The sequence below is a fragment of the Suricata suricatta genome, chromosome 8 (genome assembly GCF_006229205.1).
Source record: "Suricata suricatta isolate VVHF042 chromosome 8, meerkat_22Aug2017_6uvM2_HiC, whole genome shotgun sequence".
In the NCBI taxonomy this organism is placed as follows: domain Eukaryota; kingdom Metazoa; phylum Chordata; class Mammalia; order Carnivora; family Herpestidae; genus Suricata; species Suricata suricatta.
In genome coordinates, this window is record NC_043707.1 from 45802676 (window position 1) to 45824996 (window position 22321).

Below are 22321 nucleotides of genomic sequence, written 5' to 3' on the forward strand. Positions count from 1 at the left end.
AGAGAAATCTTATTCCCGTCCTGGCTGGGGGTTATAGCAGCTATTATTTGTTTCTCTTTTATCTTTGTTGTTTCTTTTTGTAGATACAGATCTGCAACAGTAGTTACTCCATGTACCCTTCTGCACCTTTTTTTTGTCTCTTGACCGTATGTCTGGATAATCTTTCCATATCAGTTCATAGAGATCATTCTTATTCTCTTTTTCTAGTTACACAGTACTCCATGGGCTGAATGCATGATATTTCATTCAGCCCCTCTACTCTCTAGTGGTTACTGTTTTAGACCGTGTAGGCAGGGGAGGGTCTCCTTAATTGTTTGGGGGAGCAGTATTCCAGGCGGGGGTGGAGGTGGGGAGGGGGCTGGCAGCAAAAGCCCTGAGATAAGCTTCAGGCATTTAAGGAACCTCAAGGAGACCCGTGGACCAGAAAGCAGTAGGAAAGGAAGTTGTAAACAGAGTCAGGGCGAAGTCCTGGAGATGGTTTTATGGACCCCTTTAAAGACTGTGACTTTTTTTTACTCCCAACATAATAGGAAGTTTTAGAGGATTTTGAGCGGGAGTGAAGTTACAGTGATGGAGTGTTTAAATGATTCTGGCTGCCGGGTGCAGACCCATCTCTAGAGGGGCAAAGGAGAAGCGGCAGTCGAGGAGGCTGTAGGAACAGCGCTGGGAAGAAAGGATTGCAAGAGAGGGGGGCTGAATGGGAGAGGGGGGGCGGGGGGGAGTGGGGGGGCAGGGGCAGTGTTCAGAAGGTGGAGCCAGCAGGATTGGGTGCTGGGATGCATTGGCAGGGTCATATGTGGACCAGGCCTTGGGAGGGCTGGGCGGGTGGCAAAGCTTACTAAGAGCTTGCTCTATCAGTTGTTTTGTGGGTTTTTTGCTTGTTTTTTTGTTTGTTTGTTTGCTTGTTTCTTCTTTCATTCAGCAGAACCTGCCTTATTGGGCTGCTGTTGACATTTTATAGTTCTTTTATCTTGCCAGCCATCTCCCCAGCTAGATTTTCTTTCCTTGTACAGGGACCAAGTGGTACACTGCTTCTTAAAAAGTCTCTTTCGTTGATTTATTTTCATGTTGTCTTTAACAACGCACAGGGGTAAATCTGGACATTTGATGTTACAGTGTCTGTCAAGCATGTCTCTATTTTACGTCTTCAAGTTATCTCCTGCTACTATGTGAGACGGTTTCACATTTTTGGCTGCAACCAAGGTTCAAAGAGTTCTCTGTATTCTAACTTAGGAAGACGACAGTCTAAGTCAAAATAGTGTTATGAGTTCTGATGGCCCATTGTGATAATAAAAGCTGTCATGAATTGAGTACATGCTCTGTGCCAGGTTCTGTGCTTAGTATTTTTAGATTTTTGTTTTCATTTAACTGTCATGCCAAGTTTTTTTTTTTTTTTTTAAGGTAGACACTATTAAAGAGAACAAAGGTTAGTTAGGTTAAGTACCCTGACCAAGTTCACACAGGAAATAAGTGAGAGCACGCAGGAAGCCAGGTCCTTCGGACTCAAAATCCATGCATTCCCAACACAAAATTAGATAAGCAACACTTAGGAAAATGTGAAGAGCCATATGTAGTCTTTCTCTATTTATTTATTTTTAGTAATCTGTATGGCCAACATGGGCTCAAGCTCCATGATCCTGAGATCAGGAGTCGCACACCCTTGCGGTCAGCTAGGCACCCCCATAGGTGACCTCTTATATGTAACGTACGTATATTTGCTTATATTGTCCAGCGTAATTTCGCTAAGGCCTGTGAAATTATATAGGGCAGCACAGTTACCAATCACAGAAGTTTGTCTTCAACATCTACAAAGGGGGAATGGGGGAAACCTCCTCCAGATATAGAATTCAGTATGGGGATTTATTTACATATTTATTAATATTTTATTGTACTTCTACTCTATACACCCACATTTTACTCCTACGTACTTTTGCATAGTATCAATAACATTATAATATTTGTGAAAATTAACCGGAATCTTGTAATATCACCTAACTTCAACCCTTATCAGATTTTGCCACTTGTCACAAGACTGTCTTTTTTGAAAAGCCAGGATCTCATCACGTTGCATTTGTGACTAAGTTTGTGGTTTAATTTTGATGGGTGTCTTTGAGAAATTTTGAAAGACTGTTAGAACCGCCTTTTAAGAACAAGATCTAAGAATGTGTCTTATTGCCCTCTTGAGCACACTGATGTTTCTTGAATAAAAATGGACTTTCAGGGTAGATTTTGGTTTCTCTCTTTGAAGGCAGGAAGTTTGCCTGCATCCAGGAGGCACGAGTGCTGGGTGCGTGAGTTTCCCATCTTCTGATTTCCACTCACGTTTCTTCTCAAGTGCAGGAGGCTTTTTCAAGCTTCTACGTGAGGCTGTAGTCTCTTGGATTCTGTACTCACAAATTAAACCGTCCGTCTCAGGATTGAAAGTGAAACCAGGGTACTAATTTTTCCATTTGCTCGGACAAGTTGAGGTCTGAATAACAAGTGTAAGATAATGAGCCCAATACCAGGAAGGTGCTGGAAAATATTTTAGTAGTTCTTTGGAGATAGCTTTCAGTGCCTTCCGACCTGCCTCAAAGGAGAATGTCTTCCAATTACTTTATAGACACAGGACCTTCTCCTTCGACCTCTTTGTTTCTCCTCCTCCCCCCCCCTCCTCCTTCTTTTCTTTTTCTTTTTTTAAAATCTCTTGCCCTGTGCCCTTTGGTCTTTTCCTTCTCAGCTGCTGCTCGTGCCTGTGGGGCTCCAATGAAAACCAGTGGAAATAAGGAGACCTCTTGCCCAGAATCCCTGAAATGGTTCAAGTCTGCTCTCTGTCCCCATCTGGGAATGCCTAGTTCAGAGGTCTATCCTTTGTGACCTTGATCTCTTCTGGCAACCTGGTATCCATCTGAGGAAACTAACTTGTTTTGATAGACTTGTTCTCAGGACCCATTTTGGGTCCTTATGACCTTCACTTCCTTTTCATCATGTTCCCCAAAATGTCTGTTTGTGATTAGTGTCTGAATTTCCACCAGACTCACTGCTGTGTGGTTTCATGAACATTCCCCCTGTAACAGTTTAACACCGGGGAAAACATAATGTGTTACATACACATTCAGAAAATAATGAGAAAATCAGATTAATAAGAAATTAATCATAAGTGAGTTTTTCAACTATGAGCTGAATAACTGGAAGCTAGTAGGGATGAAAAAGGAATTCTTAATGAAATGATCAATAGTGTATAGAACTACCTTGAGTCAGACTTTGGAGAATAGGTTTTGAGAGACTCTTAAAGAGAGTCTTAAATAGCTCTCATCAAAACCTTATTCCCCAGAGCATGCTGTAGGTCTCAGACACCTCCTCTAACAAGAACATGTGGCTTTTGAGCAGATGAGCTCACAGATGTGGCTCTTGAGCAAGATGGCATGTAGGTATCTTGTAAGGACAGGCTGGAGCAGAGCCATCAGTTAGAAACATGATACGAAGCAGATGAAATTGATTTTGATGATCTATTTCATTTAACCTGATGTAGCCACAATATTTTCATTTCAGCACGCAGTCAATCTCAAAAATGTTAACGAGGAATTTTACACTCCCTTTTTCGTATTAAGCCTTCGGTGCCCCGTGAGTGTTTTGAGCTCACAACCCATCTCATTCCAGACAAACCACATTTCGTTGTGTGGGTGGTGGTTACTGCGGCACATGGTACAGACTGAGAGGGGCAGGAGACGGGCTTGAGGTGTCAGAACGGGGAATGTAATGGGACATATTTTAGCTTGAGAGCAGAGAGAAAAGCTCAAAAGGAAACTGATCTAATTGGTTCCAACATCTGAGTTTCTGATGAGCTCATCCGGGAGCAAAGAGTAGCTTGACCACTAAGAGGACCTGTGAAGCCAGTTCTGGGGGGAAGGAGGGTGTTCTGAGCCTGGGGGGCCAGGAGACTTGTTGCCTGATGAGATTCAGGAGGCTGCTTTTTGAGGCTGAAATACAGGAGGCAGGGAGCAGGGATGGTGCCGCCGAGAGCAGTAGATTCCTGTCCTTAGCAGTCATGGCGAGACCATCCCCTGACCAGGTCTGACACCAGCCCTGTCCTCGACCAGCTGAGAGACCTCGGCCAGCTTCTAAACCTCTCTGAGCCCTGGTTTCCTCATCTCCTCAGCTGTTACCTGGTGGCTCCCCTTCTCTGGAATGTTCTTCCTCATATTCTCGAGCTCGTACCCTCACTTTTTTCTGGGCTGAGCTGGCCTCGGGCTCCTTCAGAGCTGGGTTAAAGAAACGAGCTGCATTGCACTTCCTTCAGTAAAAGGGACTCCTTTATTAGCTACATCCCCGGTGAGCAGATTTCCTACCCCCAGACTGGGACTAAGATGAGAATGGACTAATGGAATATGCGTGGACCACAAAGGATGGCTTATTTGATATTGGACATTTTAGGAGCATCGCCACTCCTCTGTATTATAAATGTTGCTTGTAGAGAGACACTTTGTCTCCCCAGATGTCACCACTGTCACGCTCCAGGTGGATGTCAGCTGAGAGTGCTCTGCAAGGCAGTGAAGAAACGCTGTGGTCACAGGCTGCCGTCTGGAGAAGAGACTCATCCGCTCGCCTGGGTTCAGAATCCCCAACCCCTGATGTCGTCATGGTTACATGAGTCTTTCACTGAAGCACCGTTAGAATGTCAAACAAACGGGAAATACAAAGGCTTAAATATTAGGGTACTGAAACTTTGAGGGAATTTTTTTCCATCCGACGAATTTTTATCTTCCCTGCTAAAATCTGCAGTCCATTCTTAAAAACATTTCAGAGAGAGAAAAATATTTTAAAATCACCTTGTTCATGTCTAAGAAAAAAAAAACAACTCAAGAAAAACCTTCCTTCCAAATCCCAGGAGGGTGGGTAGCTCGTGTCTAAGAAAAAGCATCAGTGACATCTTGCACCTCCTCAAACCTCAGACAGCTATTACATTTGATTAGGAGCTGGCATCCTGCATGGGTGCAAGCAGATCTGGTGTGGCAGAGGTGACAGCTTGGAGGGGGGGCAAGGGACAAAGGGGACCATCCCCAAAGGAAAAGTAATGGGGGAGAGATGGGAGCCGGAGTCCAGCAGACCGCCCACCCCTGTCTCCCCAGTTGGGCTGTGGCCCTGGTGGCAGGCGTCAGAGGAAGGGGACTGTGTCGACTGCACACCAGGGATCCCAGGCCACTTACTCTTTGGCTCCAGTTAAACGCCTCCACTTCTTTTGCTGAGTTCATGACCCCTCCAGCAGATTCCATAGCCGCATGGGGATTTGCAGAGCTCGGGGTTTGGGGTAACTGCCAAATTCTGTGGCTCTGTCAGGAAGCCCTACCTTTTGGACTACAGTTAAGCCGTATTTAGATGAGTTAAGGCACCTAACAAATACGTACTGAGTGTCTTTCCTCTGCCAGACCAAAGACCACAGACGATCCTGCCTTTGTCCTCAGAGGGTTAGCCTGGCTGGGGATGCCCCTGAATTCAGATTGGAATTAGTTGCCAGCTTTTAAGAATGAGAAGTTTTCCTGTGAAATTCGAATATGCAGCATTTTTTTTTTTTTTGAAAAGCAGAAGTTCTGCAACTCCTGTGTGCTCAGGCTGGTGGGAGCTGGAGTCTGTACCTGGGGAGCAGTGCTCACCAGCGCCCCCTCTGTCTGTGGGCTGCTTGTTGGTCTCTGCCCATGTTTCATTTGCCAGCTCTCAGGGGCCTCTTGGTGGCTCCCTCCTTTGTTTGCTCCTGTTTGTTTTCCCTGCCTTTCTTCCTACCTGCAAGGGCCTCTCGTCTCCTTTCCCCATCCCACGTATTACTTGCCATTACACACAAATGCCCTCCTTTCAGCTTCGTTTCTCATGCTCTTTCATTGGAAAGCCCTGTCCCATGTTGTCACATCGTAAGTTGTCCACAAACGGCACCACCACCATCACAAAACCCAGGTTTGAATTTGGGTCCCCCTGTCTCATGTTGGAGATTTGGGGGTATCACTTTCTTGTTCGATCAGACCTCCTCAGTTTCCATATGTATATGAGGTCGGGGTGGTGGGGGGCACAGACTCTTGTTCTCTCAGGACCCCTGGGGCCCTGACATTCAGTGATTTGGGGACTGCCATGCTTAGTGCCTCACCTGCAGGTCTTAGAGACACACTTGTGTCTCCACTAGAGCACTTGACTCTCCTGTTCCCAACATCTGCAGTCCAGATACATTGTAGAAACTGCGGCCATAGAAATCCTGTGTCATGTCACATCTTTGGTAGCCATATGCCACACAGCCCACATCAGAAACAGTGCTTAAGAGCATTCTGGAGCCAGACTGTCCAGGTCCAAATCCCGTTTCACCACTTCACTAGAGAATCATTCAGTCTTTGGGGCCTCAGTTTCCTCATCTGCAAAATGAGGTCAAAGGTAGCACCTGCCTATTGTGGTTCTTACAAGACTCACTGGGTACATGTTTGTAGAATGCTTCCAAGAGTGCCTGGCGGATGTAAGTCCTAGCCGTAGGAGTGCTTGGTCAGACAAACTAGAAATAGCAGCCAATCTCCATCCCAGAACCCAAGTAAAAACATGTAGAGGAATTTGTGGCCAGGAGTGGGGACCTTTCTTTAATAACTCAGTAGTTCCAGTGACCACATTTTCTAAGTTGAAAATCAGGGCACTTCATCTGCAAAATATTTGGGTCCCACTTCTGACTTCAAACCATACGAGATGACTTCTCAAAACTGGGTGCGGCGATGATGTCTTGTAAGGACCCTGCAACAGAATATTTGGAGTTGGAGCTATTTTTGAATATATTATCCCTCTATCTAGAGGCATTGAGGTACGCTCATATCTTTAGGGTACCCTCATATCTTTAAAAGATTATTCAATAGTCTTCAATACAAATAAAATAATTCTGGCTAGTATGAAATAACTTTTTAGGCAATCACTGATACCTATTTTCTGTCCCCGGCCCCTCTCATTTTAAATGATGAAAGCTCACGCTGGATGAGAGATGAAAGTTCTCACCCAGCCAGGATCACATACAGCCAAGGCCTTGATGTGGCCAGACTCACTGAAAGAGAGCGAGGGAAAGCCCTGTTGAAAGCCTACTTCATGTCAGCTGTTGTATAAAAACCCTCAATCTTTTTTTTTAAGTTTATTTATTTATTTTTGAGGGAGATGGAGACGATGTGAGTAGGGAAGGGGCAGAGAGAGAATCCCAAGTGGGCGCAGAGCCCAATGTGGGGCTTGAACTCTCAAAACTGTGAGATCATGCCTTGGGCCCAAACCCAAGAGGATGCCACCTAACCGACTGAGCCACTCAGGTGCCCCTGAGGACGCTTAGTCTTCTTCAAACCTCAAAACAATCCTTCGTGGTAGGCATTCTGATTTACATTTTACAGCTGAGGAAGCCTAGTTTGGGAGGCTTTTGAGAGTTCAGCTGGGCCCATCTGTGAGGCTGGGCACCTTCTGTTCTGTTTCTGGCATGATGAGTTGGTGTCCCCGTGGTCCCTCTTCTGACCACTCATTTATCTGCACAGCAGCCTGCTCCCTGCGGACTCCTTTCCTGCTATTCAGGCGCAGATTCATTCAGGGTGTGTGACCTTTGAGAAACAACTGCTCTTCTTCTTTTTCATTGGCCGCTATCCTGTCGCAGCTTACTTCCGGGTTAGTCTCAGAAGTGCGACAGAAAGGACATTACTGTGGGAATAAAATGCTAGACAGTGGCCACTACAGATGTGGTGATCGCCAAGTCTATCTGCTCCTGTGAGCCCCCGACCTGTGTGCCCGGCAACCCACTGGGCATCTCCACAGGTGCCTCCCAGACCCCATGCGGTGTCTGAGATGGAAGCATGGTCTCCTGTCCCAAAGCTGGCCCTCCTCCATGCCCCCTGTCTTAGGGGATGACACCACTGCCCAACTTGGGGAAAAAGTATGATATAGATAACAAAAAAATTGATAACAAGGAACTCATAAACCTCAATGAGAAAAAGACAAGCAACCCAAAAGGGAAAAAATGGCAATGGATGCAAAAAGACATTTTTCAGAAAAGGAGATCCAGATCATAAAAAAACAGAAAAGGTGCCTGAATGTCTAGAGGGCAGGAAAATGCAAATCCAGATAATAGTGAAATGTCGCTTTATGTTTGATCATTAAATGTCCAAAAAACACAAGTCACGGGAGCATTGCCGAGCTCACGGAAAGGTAACTCAGGCATCACTGATGGAGATGTAACACGCAGAAGCAAGCAGTGTGGGAGCTCCTATTAAAATAAATTTGTTTGCCCTTTGGTTCAGTCCCACTCCTGGGACCCTCTCCCATAGATACGAAACCGCAGATACGCAAGACTCGCCCGGAGGAAGCGGCATTCCAGCCACTGTGGTAGGAGCAGAGGGGGACCGGAGGCGTGTTTGGCAGTGGCGGATGGCCGCTGCATTCTGGTCCTGTCGTACCTGGGCATGATAGGAAGCCACTGAAAGGCAGAGAGTCTTGCCTTGGGGGGGACTTTTATGAAGTATTCTTGATGGGAGGGTAAGATGCAGAGACGTGTGTAAGACCATTTTTTGTTAAACCGTGGCAAATGCCATATATATTTGTATATATGCATTCTGTGTGACATATCTCTATTTGACGATGTGAGCAAGTAGAAGAAGAGCAAAGGCTATATTCAGAGTTGTTAACATAGATTACAGGACTGAGGGTGGTTATAGGGATTGGGGGATAGGGTAAGGCATCCAAGCTACACACACAGGCCAGACAAGACTGTGCTAAATATATCTATCATCATTCTGCATCTGTATAAATTTTTTTTTAATGTTTTATTTATTTTTGAGACAGAGACAGAGCATGAGCGGGCAGGGGCAGAGAGAGAGAGGGAGACACAGAATCTGAAGCAGGCTCCAGGCTCTGAGCTATCTGTCAGCACAGAGCCTGACACGGGGCTTGAACCCACAAACGTGAGATCTGACCTGAGCCGAAGTCGGACACTCAACCGACTGAGCCACCCAGGCGCCCCTCTGCAGCTGTATAAAATCATGTGTCTAGTATATGTTATTGAACACATTAAGAATTTTTAATGTTTATTTTTGAGAGAGAGAGAGAGAGAGAGAAAGAGACAGAGCATGAGTGGGGGAGGGGCAGAGCGAGAGTGAGACCCAGAATCCGAAGCAGGCTCCGGGCTCCAAGCTGTCAGCACAGAGCCCGACGCGGGACTTAAACTCACGAACCATGAGATCATGACCTGAGCTGAAGTTGGACACCTAACCGACTGAGCCACCCATGCACCCCTTGAACACATTTTAAAAATAAAGCGTTCATCTTATTTGGTCCCCATCCTAAAACTCTCTGGTAGCATTTTCACTGCAGAATGAAGGGCACAATCCTGTCCACCTGAAGCCCACACAGCCCTGCACACGAACTTCCCCCCCACCCTGCTACTCCCCACCGCCCCCGCCTGGCGGGGCTCCCTGCTGCTCATCCTGCAGAACCTAGGGAGCCTTCCCTCACCCCTCGGTGGCTCCCCAGCGGCTGCTCGTAGTGACACCCTGGGCTTCTACTTGGTGGCACTGGTCACAGCTGCAGCTGGGTGTGTGGCTTATTACTTGGATAAAGTCTGACTTCCCCAATAAAAGTTAGCCCTGAGAGGGCAGTGACTGTGCCGTCTTGTTCTAGGGTGCGGGGAGTCCCCACGCACTCGAACTACCCACTGGGTAACAGGACCGTACTGCTGAGAAAGGGGGGCTGAAAGAGTCAGCATGTCTATGTTCTGGTCCCTCTGCGGCCATAAACTTGCTGAGTGACTCTGGACAGTTGATGTGCCTCTCGGAGGCTGGTTGCTCACCTGCACGACCGCTGGAAGTGTGTGACGAGCAGTAAAAGGGTGTGAACACACCGCGGGCAGCGAGTAGGCATTTGGTGACATTTTCCTTCATGTTTCTTGGTGTCCTGTCATTTCACCTGGGAAATGGGGGTAATTCCTCTAAAAAATTGTGAGAGTTTCTTCCAGCCCAAAACTGGGCTTCTCGCCAGTCTCGCTCCATCCTTGACTTCTTTCTTCCTCCTGTTCTCAAGCCCCGGGGAGATAGAGATAGCAGCCATCCATCTTTATGCAGCCAAGCTTCCTCTCATCCCATCATTCATTCACTCACTCACTCACAAGACGCTTCGAGCCTCCACTACTGGCTGTGGATAGATCCTCACTCCTCAAATCCCCCCTCTCATCCACCTTCCCGTGTGCTCCAGTCAAGTGCAAGAGAGGGGGCGTGATGAGCAAAGCATGGAGGGCTGCTGGTGTATTTCTGTGGGCAGCCTCCCTTAATTAAGGGAGATGGGTTCTAAAAATCCTCACAATCGGCAAATAGGAGATCGTTCCTTCTTATTTGAAATCATCGAACACGGTTGGCTAAAATTGGTCTATTTAATAGTCTTGGTTTTTCCCATGCTCTTTCAATTACCGTGATTGCTGCCAGGGAAAAACTTCAATCAAGTTTTAATTTATCTTTAATGCCTTTCCCTTAACAGCTGCTCTTCTCTCTTAACAAGAAAGTCAAGTCTGGAACCAGATGCATTTAAGCCCATTTTGGGGTGTCGAGGGTATCCCGATCTAGCGGTGGTAGTAAATAGGTAACAACTGGATTGGCGTGGAGAAGGCAGGAGTGTCTGCTTGAAGCATTAGCTCCCATGCTTGGTTGCACAGGGTCCGGCAGAGATGGCAACGGTTAGAGCCAGCTCCCCTACGCCACTGGACCGAGTCCCCGTGCTCTCACTCTGCGTCTTGCCTGCTGACTTGCTTCTCAGTCACTGTTTCCGATCCCAGCTGAGAGCCACAGTCAGCCAGCCAAGAAGGATGCCTGACCAACACCATGAACTCCTCCCTCTCCCTCAAACCCCCACCCTCACCCCAGCAACTCATCCCTGTTGAGTTCTCTCCCAAGCGGCTCTTGAATCTGCCCTTTCTGTCTATTCCCACCTCCCACACCCTGGTCTGCTTGGTCGGGTCCATCCGGTCCTCCACCCTCTCTATGCTCCTTCGGCACTGACCTTGATTCTGGTTTCCCTGCCCCGTGCCTGTCCCCAGCAACCACTCTCCCCTCTGCCGGCAGGGCCAGTCTGCCAAAACATTGTGCCCTAGGCCCCCCACTAGTGTGCATTGTCGCCTGGCCTGCCCACCTCTCCAGCCTCATTCCCCACCCGTGACTCAGTTTCTCTCTTTGTCTAGCCGTCAGGAGCTGCTCTGGTCTGCTCAAACATACCAAGCTCCTTCTTGACTCAGGGTCTGCATTTCTGGAGGTGCTGCTTCCTCTATCAGAATGATCACGTTTCCTCCCCCAGCCCTCAGCTGGCCCCTCTTGTCCCTCAGGGATGCCCCCATGTTAGCATGACTTCCTGGGGAAGGCCCTTGATGAGCTGGGCCCCACTCCCCAGGCCTGCTTTGTCTTCTCCACACAGTGGGACCGCCTGAGGGCCTAGAGTCACCCCGTCTGGTTGCCTGTCAGGTTCCCAGGCTCTCCCACAGTCCCTGGCATGGGTTTGCTGCTCCATCAAAACTGAATCCGGTTCTTGCATCTATGTGAGCCCCAGCTCTCCCCCCGCATAAAGAGTAAGCGCCACACGGTCAAGCATGTTCTACTTGCTGTATTTTCCATCAGCGGTTTATCAAGTTGACACAGAAAGTAGCTGATGAATCATTTTCACTGCTCAATTTAACTTTTTTTTTTTCCCCAAAGAGCATCTTGGAAGATAGCTTTCTATTTTCAATAAAGTCATGTTTTTCCTAACCAATTTCTTTTTCCCTCCTAGGCTTCATCTGTGCTTCCCAGAAGATATATGGCACTGTAAACAAGAGTGTAACCTTGTACCCATCAGGCTCTGTTCTCATTAAAGAGATCATGTGGAGAAAAGGAAAAGATAAAGTCGTAGAATGGGATGGCGAAGACGCAGAGCCCAGAGCTTACCCACCTTTCCTAAATCGGGTGCATCTAAACGTCACATCAGGAAGCCTCACCATCTTTAACGTAACATCATTGGATGAAGATGAGTACGAAGTCGACTTTCTGAGCAATACCAAGACCAAGTTCTGTCTCCACGTCTTAGGTGAGTATTCCATAAGTTGGTTTGTTTCAAATGGCAAATTGCCAGCTCTTTTAAGAAACTAACACCAATTAATGGCTTATAAGGAATAAAAGGATTAGGTCTCTTAGGCTGTCAGAGGTTTTGTCTCCATCTGGCACACAGGGGCCAGTTTCAGTCCCCACGTCACCCTCTGAGGGAGGAGGGGATGTGACCGAGGCAGAGAGAGCAGCCCCAGCTGGGTAGGGCTGCTGCCAGCCGCATCACTTCTCTTACTTGGAACATTCTGGAAAGGGATGGAGTGGTAGCAATGAGCTCAGAACTCTTTGAGCCCCTCTGATAGATGATGCTCTGTTTCCACCTGCACCCTGCCCCCCAGAAGACAGATTTTTTTTTTTTGTTTCCTTTCCTTTATCACTTTACACTGGAACCAGAGAGAGGGTACACATTCTTCCTGCTTCTTGCTGGTGCTTCTGGATTTTTCTCCTTCCTGTGGTCATCATCTGTAGGTCCATGGGTATATCCCAACATTTCTGGGTCATTTGAATGCCTGGCTCCCTTTTGCTGTTTCTGGCATTCCTGTCATGATGATAAATATAACATTTTAATATCCAGGCTTCTGAGTCCCTGATCTCTCCTGTGGTGATTTTGTCTTCCCTTCCACTGCTCCCCATGGAGAGAGCCTAGAAGTTGCCACCACCACTCATTCTAAACCCTCCACTGTGTCATGCCATTGTCCTACTGTCATGTGAAACCCCTTTTCCCGCTCAGCTCTGCCATTCCTTCACTTCATGTGGCCCCTGCCCTCCTCGGGCAGCCCGGGCATGCTTGCTCACTGGGCTCGCTCCTCAGAAGACTGGTCTAGCTTCCTTGCTCCTTTTTAAATGGGTTGGACTCACATGGCCTGTCCACTCGGGTTCCATCCAGTGTGAAGTCTATTCCATGCTCCCACACCATGGCCGCAGAGAAACCCATCACCCTGCAGAGCCCCACACTTTCTGTTTCCGGTCACTTGCCTCAGTCAAGTCCAACCTGTCCCCTCTCCTCAAGCCTCGGACACCCTCCCCCTTCTCCAGACACACCCCTCAGCTGCAGGCTTTGATTCTGCTCTCACTGTAGAAGAGAAAGCCCTCAGAGGAGAAACTCCACAGGGTGTCACCCTCAGTCCTTCCGCCCACCTGCCCCTGAGCCTGCTGTCTCTCCCTGGTCACAGAGGACCACACCCTGCACTGCCCCTGAGGCCCGCCTCCTGTCCCTGCGCTCAGGGATGTCTGCTGTGTCCCTGCAGTGGTCTCCGAGAGCTGCCAGCCGGTCCCCACCAGCAGGCAGTCTGCCATCGCTCATGCGCCCTCCACCCCGCCAGCTGCCACCCACTTGCTGTCGTGAGTTTATAGGAAATCTCCTTGAAGAGTTGTCTGTACTTTATAACCCCTTTTCTCCTGCTCACCTGAACCCATTCCAAACAGGCTTTCCTTCCATCACCGTGCCAAAGCTCGTGACATCCTCGTTAATGAATCCAGAGACCCATTCATGCTCTAGCCACATCTTTCTGGCCACTCGGCAGCCTCCAGTGTAGCTGGTCACTCCCTGCTCTTTGAAGCCCTGCTTTCTCTGGGCATCTGGGACACCACCCTCTTCTGGTTTTCTTTTAACTCACTAACCATTCCTTCTCAGCCGCCTTGGCTGCCTCCCTTGTCCTGCCAACCTCTTAGCACTGGGGACTTTAAGACGTAAGCCACCATCCTCTGCCCGCATTCACACCCAGGTTGGTGCGCCCATCCCATGTCTGGCTTTACATATCATTTTGTTGCTGATAGTGCACAGATTGGGAGCTCTAGTCCAGACCCCCACTGAGCACCCTCTGTGTGTTTCCAGCTGCCTACCGTGCATTTCCACTCGGACATCTGCTTGGCCTCTCAAGTACCATGTGTCCAAGAGCGAGCTGTGAGCTCATCAGCTTTCCTTTGAAACCTGTTCCTGCCCAAATCTTCCCCAACTTGGTTAGTGGCATCTCCGTCCTTTCATTTGCTCAGGCTAAAACCTTGATGTCATCTTTGATACCGTGTTTCTCTTCCTCTTCCTCTTGAACACCATGTTTATTCCACCAGGACATTTTTTGATTTCACAGAACCTGACCACCTCTCAGCACTTCCTCTGGTGCTGGTCCAGGGCCGCTGCATCCGCAGCTGGAAGATTGCCACGGCCACCTGACTGATGCCCAGCTTCTACCCTTGCCCAATTTCCCCCTAGTTTTACTGAGATATAATTGACATATATCTCTGTACAAATTAAGGTGTAAACAGCATAGTGGTTTGACTTACATATATTATTATGACCACACTTTGTTTTTAAATACAAGCAGCCAGAGTGATCTTAAAACAGAGGCCAGGGCATGTCACTCGTCCCCCTCTCACTCTGATGTGTAGTGGCCTGCAAGGCTGTATGGGATCTAACATCCATGACCTCCTCTCCTTGTTCTCAGGCATCCTAGTGTTACCCTTGCCTTTTGGCTGCCTTTTCTGTGCTATCCACTCCCCCCCCCACCAGCATTCACAGCTGAACCCGTACCCATCCCTCCCTCTGTGGGGTCCCAGGTTCCCTTGTTTTCTCCTAGAAGAGAGTGTTGTTCTAGCCCTGCCGCCTCTAGGCCAAAGGCGTTTTAGGAAGATCCAACCTGTGGCCAAGTGTGTAAGGTGGTTTCCAGGGGATGGAGAAGAGGCAGAAAGTCCAATGCAGAAGTTCAAGTCTGAGCCCTCCAAGTCCCGTCGGAGGCAGTCTTGGTGGAGCAGGGCAGGGCGACAAGCTGGAGAAACAGCTGTTTTTCACCAGTTCACCTACCTGCCCTGCTGGAGACATTAGGAGGAAGAGAAAATTTCTCTCTTGTTCTTCATCACAAGCCCAGAGCTCAGGCCGGGACGTCAGTAGGTAGTAGGCGTTCCACAAATATTTGTTGTAGCAATGAAAGCAGTCGAACCGGGTGGCTGGGATGTGGGAGGTGCAGTGGACAGAAATGGGGGCTCTCAGACTGGATGGCTGTTTTGTCCAGAAGGTCAGCTCCATATAGAAGAGTGAAGCTTGTCAGGGTACGCAGGCATCCTATTGGGAGAACCATGGATGCCGTTGATGAAGCAGAATTTTCAAAACATGCAGGATGGGAATCTGGCAGTTTATAGAGCCAGCAACTAGAAAGATTGCTTTTGAATCTAGATAACAATGGAATCTTTTTTTTTTTTTAATTTAAGTTCAAGCTAGTTAACATACAGTGTAGTATTGGTTTCAGGAATGGAACCCAGTGACTCATCACTTACATGTAACAGCCAGTGCTCATCCCAACAAGTGCCCTCCTCAGTGCCCATCACCCACTTCGCCCATCCCCTCAGCCGACACCCGCCAGCAACCCTCAGTTTGTACTCTGTGTACAAAGAGTCTCTTTTTAATAAAAAATAATTATTCCTAAGGGGGAGTGGAAGAGTCTCTTATAATTTGCCTCCCTCTCTGTTTTTATCTTATTTTTTCCTTCCCTTGCCCTATGTTCATCTGTTGTGTTTCTTAAATTCCACATACGAGTGAAATCATATGCTATCTGTCTTCCTCTGACTGACTGACTGACTTTGCTTTGCATAATACTCTCTAGTTCCATCCACGTTGTTGGAAATGGCAAGATTTCATTCTTTTTCATGCCGAGTAGTATTCCATTGTGTGTGTGCATATACATACCACATTTTCTTTATCCATTCATCAATCGGTAGATTTTTGGGCTCTTCCCGTAATTTGGCTGTTGTTGATAGTGCTGCTATAAACATTGGGGTACATGTGTCCCTTCAAATAAGCATTTTTGTATCTTTTGGATAAATACCTAGTAGTACAATTGCTGGGTCATAGGATAGTTTTATTTTTAATTTTTTGAGGAACTGCCATACTATTTTCCAGAGTGGCTGCACTGGTTTGCATTCCCACCAACAATGCAAAAGGGATCCCCTTTCTCTACATCCTCACCAATGCCTGTTGTTTCTTGTGTTTTAATTTTAGCCACTTTGACCGGTGTGAGTAGTATCTCATTGTGGTTTTGATTTGTATTTCTCTGATGTTGAGTGACATTGAGCATCTTTTCATGTGTCTGTTGGCCTCTGGATGTCTTCTTTGGAAAAGTGTCTATTCATGTCTTCCCATTTCTTCACTGGATTATTTGTTTTTCAGGTGTTGAGTTTGATAAGTTCTTTATGGATTTTGGATGCTAACCCTTTATCCAGTATGTTGTTTGCAAGGATCTTCTCCCGTTCCATCAGTTGCCTTTTGTCGATTGTTTCCTTCTCTGTGTGGAAGCTTTTTATCTTGATGAGGTCCCAGTAGTTCATTTTTGCTTTTGTTTCCCTTGCCTCTGGAGACATGCCAAGTTAGAAATTGCTATGGCCGAGGTCAAAGAGGTTGCTGCCTATTTTCTCCTATAGGATTTTGATGGTGTCTGTCTCATATTTAGATCTTTCATCCATTTTGAGTGTATTTTTGTGTATGGTGTAAGAAAGGGGTCTAGTTTCATTCTTCTGCATGTCTCTGTCCAATTCTCCCAGCACCACTTATGGAAAACACTGTCTTCCACTAGATACTCTTTTCTGCTTTGTCAAAGATTAGTTGGCCATATATTTATAAGTCCGTTTCTGGGTTCTCTATTCTATTTAACAATGGCATGCATGTTAGGAGCGCTATTATAGGGTTTGTAAAACAGTTCAACCACTTGAATAAATTTCTCTTTTTAATCTTGATGAAATGTTTAAAAATCATTTAATTTTTAAAATTCCATAGTAATTCAACAAAGGTGCTTGATTTCAGTAGTTAGATCAACTAGATGGCCCTTAGGAAGCTTAATTCGCAAAGACCCCCAGAGGGGCAGAGCACAGGGGAGGTGATTTTGATCAGGAAGCGGTGATGCCGACAGCATTAAATGTGGAGCCCCGTTCCTGGCTCGAGAGTCTAGATTTTAGCCTGTGGCAGTGGGAGCTGCGTAGCGAATCCTGGAGCAGATAAGTGACTTGATAAAATCTATTTTTGGGTGATTAATCAGATGGTAGGTGCTTGTGGTAAATTAGAGAGAGGAGGCACTGGTTTGGAAGCTGCCGTGACTGTCCAGGAAGACAGAGGAGTTGCTAGTAGAATTTGGGAAGGAAGGAAAGGGAAAAATATTTCTAAGAAAGAGCCAACGAAATTCGACTTTGGTTATGAAAAGACATAAGATGACTCAAGATTTCACGCTTCACACCTGAGTGAGAAAACGATTGGTCATAGTTTTTCGTGGGGAAATGAGGAAGGCATCCTTCCTTCAGGGCATGTTAATATTTAAGTGACTTGGTGATCTTCCGGAGACGTGGGGCCTAATGGGAGATTTTCAGAAAGGCTATTTTAGGCAGGGGGATTTCCTGGCACCCCCTAAATTCAGGCCATCCACTTCCTTCTGTGTGTGAGTTGATATTTGGTTTCCTTCTTCCCTCAAAATCCCCTTCAAATTTCCACCACCAGTGTTCATTAGGTCTTGCCTTTTTTTTTTTAGCTGCATTCAAGATGGTGAGGTCCAAATACGTTAGAATTGACTAAGATGGTGAGATCCAAATAAGTAGAATTGACTGCTCTCTCCTTAAATGATCTAAAGTGCTAGGACTTGTTCTGACTTTTTGTTAAAGTGAACAGAAATACACCAATGTGATCAAATGTGTATGAACCATTCTCAGTCTTACAGAGCAGCGAGCTGAATCCACTCACTATAAACTGACTAAGTTATCTTAGGGATGAGGTAGGTGCATTTCCTGCCGGTTTCATACTGTTTCAGGTACGGGTGTAACTAGCATTCGTTAGAGATCGCTGTGGGAAGTCCCATGGGCAGCACGGGGCCATGACGCTTCCAGAGAGAGATCTGGGCTGTAGGAGCTCTGCCCGGTGCCACGGGAAGGTCTGCATACTTTTCAGTGAGCAGGATAGGCTCTTCGAGGTTTGCTGTCTGGCCACAGTGGAGTCCTGAGGCCTCCAGAAAGAGCTTCCATGCGGTGAAGTGAACTCTGACACCCCAGAAAATGATGCCAGCTCTTCCTTTCAAATTACTCTCATATCCCGCTAGACCTTTACAGTCTTTAAAGCATTATATTCAGTGTTACAGATGAAAAATGTGACTGATTTAGCAATGGGTTTCCCTGTCTATAGAACAAGAGACCTGAGCTGAGTGAATGATGTCTTAAATGCGTTCCAGCTACTGCAAGGGCGCTGGTGACACCCCTCGCTGGGGCCCAAGCTCACAGCTTCTGGCCCGGGTGGTGTCACAGCCCTGCCGGGGAGCCTGCCTTCTCGTCCTGTGCTCTGGCACACCTGGATTCTCTGTGCCTGCCGCTGCATGGTGATCTGTACGGCAGGTGCCATCTGTACCATCTCATTTCATCCTCATCAAAGTCCTAACGGGGACATGCTATTTGTTTCCTTTATTGCACAGGAGAGGAGACCTAGGCGGGAGCAGGGGCGGGGCGGGGGGAGCAGGGATAAGCAAATGGCGTGGACCCAGGCAGTCCAGCTCTTAAGTCCATGCTCTTAGCCACCACACTGTTCCTTTTTCGGAGGGGAGCTGATGGAAGATTTGCGTTTAATAGAGTGGAGAGGATAATTTGGAACTGCCTCCCTGAATGCATCCCTCCATCCCTCCGTGTGTCCAGTATCTGTTCTTACTGAGGGGCCACCTGCGCTCCTTGTGTCATGTCAGACGCTCTGGTTGAGAAGCAAGCAGTTTCTAGCCTGTACCTCCAGAGATGCAGTGTGGGGGGAGGGCTCACGAGGCACCTCTTTTCAGTTTAGAAAGTGTCGGATGACATACGAGACCTTGGCCGAACTGGGTCGGTGCACCAGAACCTCTAACAGAACACACGGAGCGCCGCCTCCGCGTCACCTGGGGTGAGGGGGCCCAGCAATCTGCATGTTTAGCACAGACCCCTGGTGATTTTTGGGCACATTAAGATTTGAGAAAGGCTTCCATGGAACATTTCCAAGGACCTAGAAAACTCGGTTTCATGCTGCTGAGAAAGGCCCAGGCCGGTCGCAGAGGCAGGAGTGCGCAGAATCAGGAAGCATCACGTCGGACTGTCCACGGTGTGGAGGCACACGGGCAGCTTGAGGTGCTTCAGGACCCGTCTCTGTGCGTGGGTGGCCAGCCAGACCGAGGAGGCTGAGGAGGACGGCTCTGGGCTTTCCAGTGTTGAGTCAAGAGAACAACCCTTTATCGTTCTGAAGGATTTGGGTCTATTGCTTACAATTTAATTTGGGGAAAGCTTTCCATTGCCTACTCCTGGGCCCTGTCTAACAACTTATGTGAGCCAGATCAAACCTGACAACTGAAGAAGCCCCAAGCAGTGAGAAAAGTCAGGTGTGACTCAGGTCCCTAACTTGGTGTGTTACTTAACTGAGTGAGGAAGAAGTGAGGAGAAGATAGGGTGGGGCAGGGGGGAAGAGGGGTTGAATACTTTCAAGGTTTTAGATTATTTTAGATTAATAATTAGAGCAAAAGCATTCCTTTGCCTTAGAAAATATAGTGTATTGAAATTTTATTATCCAAATGCTGCCAGGACCACTTTCTGGATAGTCTGTATATTTGTGCATATTTTCTCTAATTTCTTAGGGTTAGTTGTTGGGACAAAGTAGAGATACAGGAAGGTATATGCTTTAACAAAGAAATGAATATCTAATGGGATAAACTAGCATTGTGGCTCTTAAGCCATCTTTTAAAAAAATTTTTTTAATATTTATTTATATTTGAGAGAGAGAGACAGAGCATGAGCAGAGGAGGGGCAGAAAGAGGGGGAGACACAGAATCCAAGGCAGGCTCCAAGCTCTGAGCTGTCAGCACAGAAGCCCGACACGGGGCTTGAACCTACGGACTGTGAGATCATGACCTGAGCTGAAGTCAGATGCTTCACCGACTGAGCCACCCAGGCACCTTGCTTCTATAGCCAGAAGGGGACCCTTGCCAGAGGAAGGCTGCGAGTAAGGCCTCTAGACCGGCAGGTCCACAGCAGTGCTGTCCCCTACCCTGCTTATTAGCAGGGCCTGCCCCCAGTGCCACTCCGCCATATGTTTTGCAAACACTCTTCAGTCAGATGTCTTTTGGAGTTAAGCATTTTTAGATTTTAGAAAGGTAGTATTAACTCTTTACGCATGTTACAAAGCACCCACTTAGTTTGGGGGACCGCCCATACCCAAGCACATGAATATTTTTAGTGCAACGTGATAATGAATATTTGAAGTCAGTGAGAAAAATAAAAACGAATCCTCGTGTCAGTTCAGATCAGGGTTTGCAGCTCTGTGACTTTGCAACTGTCTTGTGTAAAATTTCTGGCTTTCTGAACTGAGGATAAGGGCCGAGGTGCCTGTGGGTAGTCTGAGCGTGAGCAGGGCGGTCTGACCCTGATGAAGAGAGCACCTCTCCTCTTGGTGCTCAAGGAGGCGGTCTGCTGGCCTTTTCAAGCTTGTAGGAAGTTGGGCTTTGGAGAAGATGAGTCTAAATGTTACAGAAATATTATATTTCTTTCTTCCAGAGCCTCTTCCGCCCCCGGCACTAAATTGCATGCTCACTGCTGAAGACATTACGGTCCACTGCAGGGTCCCCGAGTCCTACAGCAGCCACAGGAACCTTACCACGTACTCATGGAACTGCTTCTCGGTCCCGTGTCAGAACAGCTCCAATTCATCTGAAGTTTCTATTAAGCGGGAAAATGACCTCTCACAGGAAGTACAATGTAGCATCAGCAATCCATTGTCCACTCAGACCTCATCACTGGTTTTAGCAACCTGTGTCCCAGGTGAGTCCATATCCAAGGGTGTCGTGGCAAAGATGCCGTGTGCAAGTGGGGTCCGGAGACCACTGGTGGTTCGTGAGTTTCAAACCACAAACACACGTCGTGGCTGACATATGTTTCACAAGTTTGATGTCTAAAAGAAGTTACACTTTTCACAGATACTCCATTATACCATAAAGCTGACATTTTTTAGGCCTTCCTGTGTCAAGCATCATTCTGATACATTTGTTAATTAATTCAGTCCTCACACAACTAGGTGACTTGGGGACTAGTATCGCTTTTTTTGATTTTACGGGGAGAAACCAAGGCAGAGGGAGTTGAGTTTGATTGCCGAAGGTCGACGGCTAGTAAGGGACAGAGCCTGGTTTGATATCAGGCCGTCCGGCCCTCAGCCCACACTCTTAGCCACTCACAGCATCACTTTATAATTTCTTAATGACCACTGGGTTCTTAGAGGTTGCATGTGTGCGTTTGGTACGTTTGTCTAGGCTGACGCTCCATGAGTAGCGTGACAATGTGTCTAGGCTGTGCTCCTTTTGTTTAAGGTGCACATTTGTGACTTGCACTTTTTATTATCAGCGTTCTACAATACGTTCCCAGTTCACAGACAAAAGGATCAGTGATTTGAAAGTGGTTCATTAAAACATAAAAGAAGAGAGGAAAATGGCAACCTCTAGAATTCAGAATAATATGCTAAATAGGATTCTTGGGCAAATACGGAATAGAAGCTGCCTTGGGCTGGGATAGGGTGATTTTGTGAATCGCTTTTTTTGGAAGAAGCAACTGAAACAGAAAAAGGCAATTTGTAAATCTGATGATTATAAAAAACTTGAATTAGGGGTGCCTCCTGGGTAGCTCAGTCGGTTAAGTGTCTGACTTTGAGTCAGGTCATGACCTCCTGGTTCGTGGGATCAAGCCCCGCATCAGGCTCTGTGCTGGCAGCTCAGAGCCTGGAGCCGGCTCCTGATTCGATGTCTCCCTCTCTCTCTGCCCCTCTCCTGCTCATGCTCTATCTCTCTCTGTCTCAATAATAAATAAACATTAAAAAAAAGAAACTATTCACAAAATTAAAAAAACCAAAAAACAAAAAAGCCTTGAATTATACTTGATTCCCTGAGTCTCCCATGCATTATCCTTTCTGAGATTTTTCAAATAATGACATGGCCACATTAAGGTAATTATATCACTTTTGGACAAAGAAGCACAACTTCTCGGGTAGAACAGATGCTACTCCCACACGAAGTGCAGGATGAGTTCCAGTCCGTAACTGCTGGTTGTGGTCCCTGAAGAACGAGAAAAGGCCGAGCCCGCAGAGGCGCCCTCCGAGCGGCCCGCCTGCACACGTCGCACAGCTGTGCAGAGGACTCGAAGGCCAGCCGCGGCGTCCATGACTCTGTGCCGCGTGGAGCCGCGGCTCTCCACCGCTCCCTCCTGCTGAGTGTCGCTCGCTGGCTCCCCGTGGGAGCAAA

The 22321-nt window shown here is 47.4% G+C and overlaps 1 protein-coding gene across 2 annotated transcripts in view; it reads left to right on the forward strand.

Annotated features, from left to right (window-relative positions):
• Nucleotides 1-22321, forward strand: part of CD58 (CD58 molecule) — a 40326-nt gene that overhangs the window by 4719 nt on the left and 13286 nt on the right. For both annotated transcript variants that reach the window (XM_029949510.1, XM_029949511.1), the window contains exons 2-3: nt 11764-12057; nt 20592-20855. In XM_029949510.1, coding sequence (XP_029805370.1) covers nt 11764-12057; nt 20592-20855 — 558 coding nt within the window. The remainder of the gene's footprint in view (nt 1-11763; nt 12058-20591; nt 20856-22321) is intronic.